At 38.0% G+C, this 6,033-nt stretch overlaps 1 protein-coding gene across 1 annotated transcript; it reads left to right on the forward strand.

The window, feature by feature from the left end:
- The first annotated feature begins 4,996 nt into the window (after positions 1–4,996).
- Positions 4,997–5,473, forward strand: LOC111992771 (uncharacterized). Its single transcript, XM_024024629.1, has one exon. It carries the CDS (start codon positions 4,997–4,999, stop codon positions 5,471–5,473), a length of 477 nt encoding a protein of 158 aa, XP_023880397.1.
- Positions 5,474–6,033: the final 560 nt, after the last annotated feature.

Below are 6,033 nucleotides of genomic sequence, written 5' to 3' on the forward strand. Positions count from 1 at the left end.
CAAGTTCTTTAAATAATTATTATCTAAAAGATAATTATTTTAAAAAATTCAATTATTAACAACCCTCTTTTTATCTGGTTATCCATTTTCAAAAGTCACATAATGATTCTAATTATCATTTTTTTTCTTCCCACTTACAACAACCTAAGATCTGCATTCACTAGTACTGCATTTGCTTTTCTTTTTATTCTTTTTTTTTTTTTTTTTTTTTTTTTCACTCATTCTCACTCTCACAGACACACACACATGTTGGAATTTATTCGATTGGAAAACAAACAAACCCTATCAACATCTATCAGTGCCACCAGCAGCCAAGATCCCTAGATTTATGCATTTTCAATACCTCCTTGACCCCATTAAACAAGTTTTTATCCCCACGTCCATGACTTCTTTGTCCTGATCCCTGGTCTAATATTGAACAAGAATTCGCCCCCTATAGCCCATATATTTTTATTGTTGTTGTTGTTGTTTTTGTTTTTAAATGTCGAGCACAAGTTAAGAGATTAATCCCTTTTTTTGTATAGGTGAGATTCAAGCCTCATCTCTCTAATTCTAAGATAAAAGATTTTATCAATTGAACTCACTAGAATTAATAATAAAATTTATTGTTAAAACTTAGCAAAACGGAAGAGTCCACTTTTTAGAAAAAATATATATATTAAAAAGCCAAATTAACATATATCAAACTATTTATTGCTACATTGCTTTATTTGTATAGATGCAAGTTATGTAACTAAAAACATATTACTTTATATTTAAAGGTTTCCTTTCTAATTACTACGCATTTTTTATGCAGTGGTCACTGTAGAAGTATAAGTGTTTATGGGGTGTGGAGGGTAATGGCCGGATGTCAAGTCTCTGGGAATGAGCTTCACAAACATATACATTTAGATTAGGCTAGAGTAGAAATTCTATCTTGTAAAAAAAAAAAAAGTGTATCCTTTCTAATATTTTATGTATTAACTATTAAGTTTTGTTTTGAGGAGGAAATTAAAAAGATACTTTTGGGCTCTCATTCAAAAAACAATAGGTCGGGGAGCCTATTAGCTTAGAACATAATTAGGCCCAAATTCGACCATGCTTGTTTGAAAGGGAAGCCGAACTCAAAGTGATTTTTACTCTAACCTAACACCTTAATAAGAGAGAACTCTTTGTTTAGACTAATAGCTCTTCCAGTGAAAGATGAAAGTGATGTAGAACAGACCGCCATGGCCTTCCTGGACTCTCAAGCATGTCTAAAATCACGTAAGACAAAAAGACACTAGTAGAAATCATTTGGGTGACGGAGTCAAAATCGCATAAAATTTGGCAAGCTAAAGGGAAACGGTCTTCTGAACAATAGTCTTCGCTTTGCCATGAGGTACCTCTTGATTTTGGTGAACTCCTTCATTTAGCCTCTGAAAATTGTGATTTTGTTGTTTTTAGTAATTTTTGATTCCTTAATAACTTTTTGCTCAAAAGTCAAAATAAGGTCCTCGCTTGTTTTGAGACGACCCTTAAAGTCAGTAGTTTATGGTTTTGCATTTAACTCAATTTTATCATTTTTGGTAAAATTCGGTATTTTGCCACCTAATCTTGTAATTTGTGCAAATTAGGGTTTCAGATATTTCCTAATCATCCTAGGGCTTTACTTTCTCAGTATTTATATGTTTTATAGCCTCCAAAGGCAAGACAGATGATTATTAATAAAATACAAATGTTTTGTCAATTTTCTTTCTTTGGTGGATTCCAATTTTTCATTTTGTGGATTCAAGGAAAGCCTCGGGGATTCGAGGTTTACTACCAAAAGCTAATAATTTATTTTCTATTCTATCAAGAGAGCATCGTGTGTACTTTTTTTAAACTTTTGCGACATCAAAAATGTCCCAATAGCCTTTTCTCGACCATATAAGTCAGTTGAAGAGTCTTCCTTAAAATTGCGCAGCTTGGGGTTTGCCCTTGTCAAACTAATGGGATAGTGTAAGATTTCGTACAAAGTTCAGGCACTCCATCCCTCCTATAATCTCTGCATTTATTATTGTCAACTACTATGATCAATTGCATTAGATTTGTGAATTGGGTAGGGGGAAAGGTATCGTCCTTTCTCCTTGAGCTCCCTAACAAGACATGAGAATGATTAACCAACTTGTCAGTTGTGCCCTTTCTCCTTGAGCTCCCTAACAAGACATGAGAATGATTAACTAACTTGTCAGTTGTGCTACAATACCTCAAAACTAATTGTTAATGAACAATACAAACTCAAGTTTTTTATGGCATTTGGCATCGTGCCCCACGGACCTGTTTTTAGATAGTGTTCATAGGGAATCAAATTGTATTTTAAGAGTGGTCATAGGATTACTTTCAATTTCTTTTTTAATACTTAAATTATCTTTCCTTGAGTCTCGTTTCTACGTTTTATATTCTCTCTCTCTTTAAATTTAGTATTAATATTTGTAGACTTCACGCATCTATTCCAACCAATGAAATGAACAAAAGCTTTTCATATATAATTTTTTTTTTTTATACCAAAAATGAAGAATGTAGTCAAAATAAATTATGTAATTATAAAGATAAAATTGAACAAGGATAATAAAATCTAATACAATGAATTATGGGAAAATGGTATTCACAAAGCCTCATCTCCATCTTTTCTTCATATATAACATCATATTTATACTTTTTTGCAAAATCAACGAAGAAGATTTGATGTTGAAACCAACACTTTCCTTATAACCATGATTATTTGATTTGTAAAAATTTGTCCACGCTGGAATGAGTCCAAATCTTCTGTCCCACACTTCCTGCTCCACTGTATACTTCACAAATAAAAACATGCTACATGTACATTTAATTTATTAAATGCTAAATTTATGCATTTTATTATTTCAATTTCCTAATATAAATAAATAAATAACCCGTCATATTTAGGTAATTGAAATAATAGAAGGCATAAATTTAGCATTTAATAAATTAGATGTACATGTGGTATGTTTTTATTTGTGAAGTATATAATGGAGCAGGAAGTGTGGGACAGAAGATTTGGTATAATATAAAACGTGTACACTTGAATAATTATATATGGTGTGTAGGGAGTGTATACGTCATTTTTGTGAAGTAGTAATAATTTCATAGATTGAGTTGAAGTCGGTGGGAGATCGAGGAGTAAAAGTTAATGGATGCAAAATGATGCAGATCAGAGAGAGGCACACGCGTGGTTTTATGGGTTCTGCTGTCTACAAAATCTTAATTAAATGAATAAGTAACTCACTGAGTCAATTTGCATTGAATTTGCACACTTTTCATTCTCTTCAAGTCCACATCGTCCCACTTCAAATTGACTGCCTCTCTGTCTCTCTGATCTCTTGGAATGGTGGCAGGGACATCATTTGGAATCTGTGAAAATATAATGTGTATCACACTAACGAGACTCGCTACTATATACTGCTATACCTATATATTCTTAGGGATTGGAGAAGCATTCATTTTAATTTCCACTCATATATAAATGTGTGTGTGTAGGCCAGAATCTAGCTCTTATTCCAAGCCTTTCTTCTCTAAGAAAGTTGCACTGAAAAAAGCAAGGGTGTAAAATACCAATCACTTTTAGCAGACCCGTTTCCATCATTTTCTACTGAATGTTCTTTCTCGTGTGCTCATAATAAAGACAATATCTAACAACCTATCCTCATAAGCTCATATAGACCAATACATATGCTCGTGAAGAGACATTGTATGTAGCATTGTGACCCAATTAACTTATAGTACCGCAAAGTCTTTGCTTGAGATTTTTCAAATTAAACACAAGGACGGCACGCATGCTGATCAGATTCTGGTTTGCACTCATCGAATGAGTGATTGTGTAAAGATTTGTGATGGGCCCATAAATTAGTAAAATCGTCCATCTGCTATGGACGATGAATATGGACGAGATCATTACCATCACAGTACTAAGAATGCCGCCTGACCAACTCAGCTAAGGACGACCGTTACGAATAGCTGCATTAAATACCAATTCCGTTGAAGGAACGCTGGTTAACCTGACATCTGGCTCAAGCGTTACGAGCCCAAGCAATAATGCCCTCATAATGACGGAGCCAACGGCTAGAAAGGCACTGAAAGGGTCTATATATATCCTCAGACAATATCCAGAAGGGGTAAGAAGAATCAGACTAGTGAATCCACATTTTAGTTTTATCTACTTTTCTCCTTTGCTGTGCTTCTCTAACTTAACTATCGGAGGCGTTGTGGGCAGCGCCCCACCGGTGACTCTTTCTTTGTGTTGTAACCCAGGGTTAATACCAGAAAAGGACGATCTTATTCTGGACGAACATCTTGACTGACGATCTCAGCATCATCAGTTTGGCGCCGTCTGTGGGGACATTCTTTGGACGATCGGCTCGGGAATAATCTTTGGACGATCGGTTCAGGGACGTTGTTCTATTTTAACAAGATGGAGTCCAGCTCTAATCTAGATCCAGCTGCATTGGCCCAGCAAATCCAGGCACTTGCAGCCACGGTGGAAGAACTCACCAAGCAAAATCAAGAAATGAGACAGCGATTGCAACAGAGAGATAGCCACACGGAAGTTAACAGGGATGAGGACGAAGACAGTCATAGGAGACGCGCCAGCACTCCTGACGAACCAAACTCAAGTTTCCTCAGGGAGATGCAGAAAGAGATGGACGAGTTACGAAACGCAATTAAGGGAAAGACAGACCTAGGAGTAGACAGGATCGTCAGGCAGTCTGACTCACCCTTCACTGCCGCTGTCCAAGAGTGCCCAGTACCCTCCAAGTTCCGTCTGCCCCAGCTCGAACCCTTTGACGGGCTGAAGGATCCATTGGATCATCTCAATACCTTCAAGACAACTTTGGGTCTTCAATAATCCCCTGATGAAATCCTGTGTCGATCATTCCCTACAACCCTTAAAGGGGCAGCCCGGGAATGGTTCGCCAAACTGCCTACGTCGACCATTGACAACTTCGAGCAACTGAGCAACTCTTTTATTCGTCATTTTATGGGTGGACAACGACCAAAAAGGACAGCTGATCACTTGCTCACAATCAAGCAAGGGGAAAAAGAAACTTTAAGGTCCTATGTGACGCGCTTTACACGAGGAATGCTAGAAGTGGACGAATCTGACGATAAGGTGCAGATCACAACCTTCAAAGCTGGGTTGAAATCCAGAGACTTCGTGGCTTTCCTAGCAAAAAACCCTCCCAAATCTATGGCGGAAGCGCTACTGAAAGCACAGAAATACATGAACGCCGAGGATGCGTTAGTAGCCATAGACGGGACAGAAAAAACAAGAGAGAAGAAGAAAGAGAAAGAAGACGACAGGAGGGGACAAAAAAGAGATAGGACGGATCGACGTAATGAAGACGGGAATAGGCGAAGGGACGATAAAAACTCCCGACAGATGAAGTTCACACCATTAATAATGCCAGTTGATCAAATTCTGGCTGAAATAAGGGACGAGCAGAGCCTTAGATAGCCGAGGGCACTCCAATCACCCCCTAGTGTACGCGATAAGAGAAAGTATTGCCGTTTTCATAAAGATCACGGGCATTACACGGAAGATTGCCGAGATCTGAAAGAGCAGATAGAAGAGCTTATCCAGAAAGGGAAACTTCAAAAATATGTGAAAAGGAGGGAAGCCAGCAGATATGGTAAGAAAGAACAGCAAGGGGATATCCGAAGAAGCGAAGGCCAACCACCTCATCCACAGAATGCAAGGGGAGAAATAAAGACCATTGCTGGGGGACCGTCCATAGGAGGGTCGTCTAGGTCCCTCAGAAAATCATATCAAAGGCAGGTAAATAGCGTGCACAGCTCACGTCCTTTCAAGCAGCGACGGTCGAATCAGGAGATGTATTTCTCGGAGGAAGATGCCAGGGGGATCAAGCATCCTCATGACGACCCACTGGTTATCACGATCATGATTGAAGGTTTCAACACAAGGAGAGTCTTGGTAGACAATGGGAGTTCAGCAGATATCATTTATCTATCTGCCTTTCAGCAACTGAAGATAGACCCAAACAGACTTCGGCCCTT

This window comes from Quercus suber, unplaced genomic scaffold (assembly GCF_002906115.3).
Source record: "Quercus suber isolate HL8 unplaced genomic scaffold, Cork oak 2.0 scaffold_17, whole genome shotgun sequence".
Classification (NCBI taxonomy): domain Eukaryota; kingdom Viridiplantae; phylum Streptophyta; class Magnoliopsida; order Fagales; family Fagaceae; genus Quercus; species Quercus suber.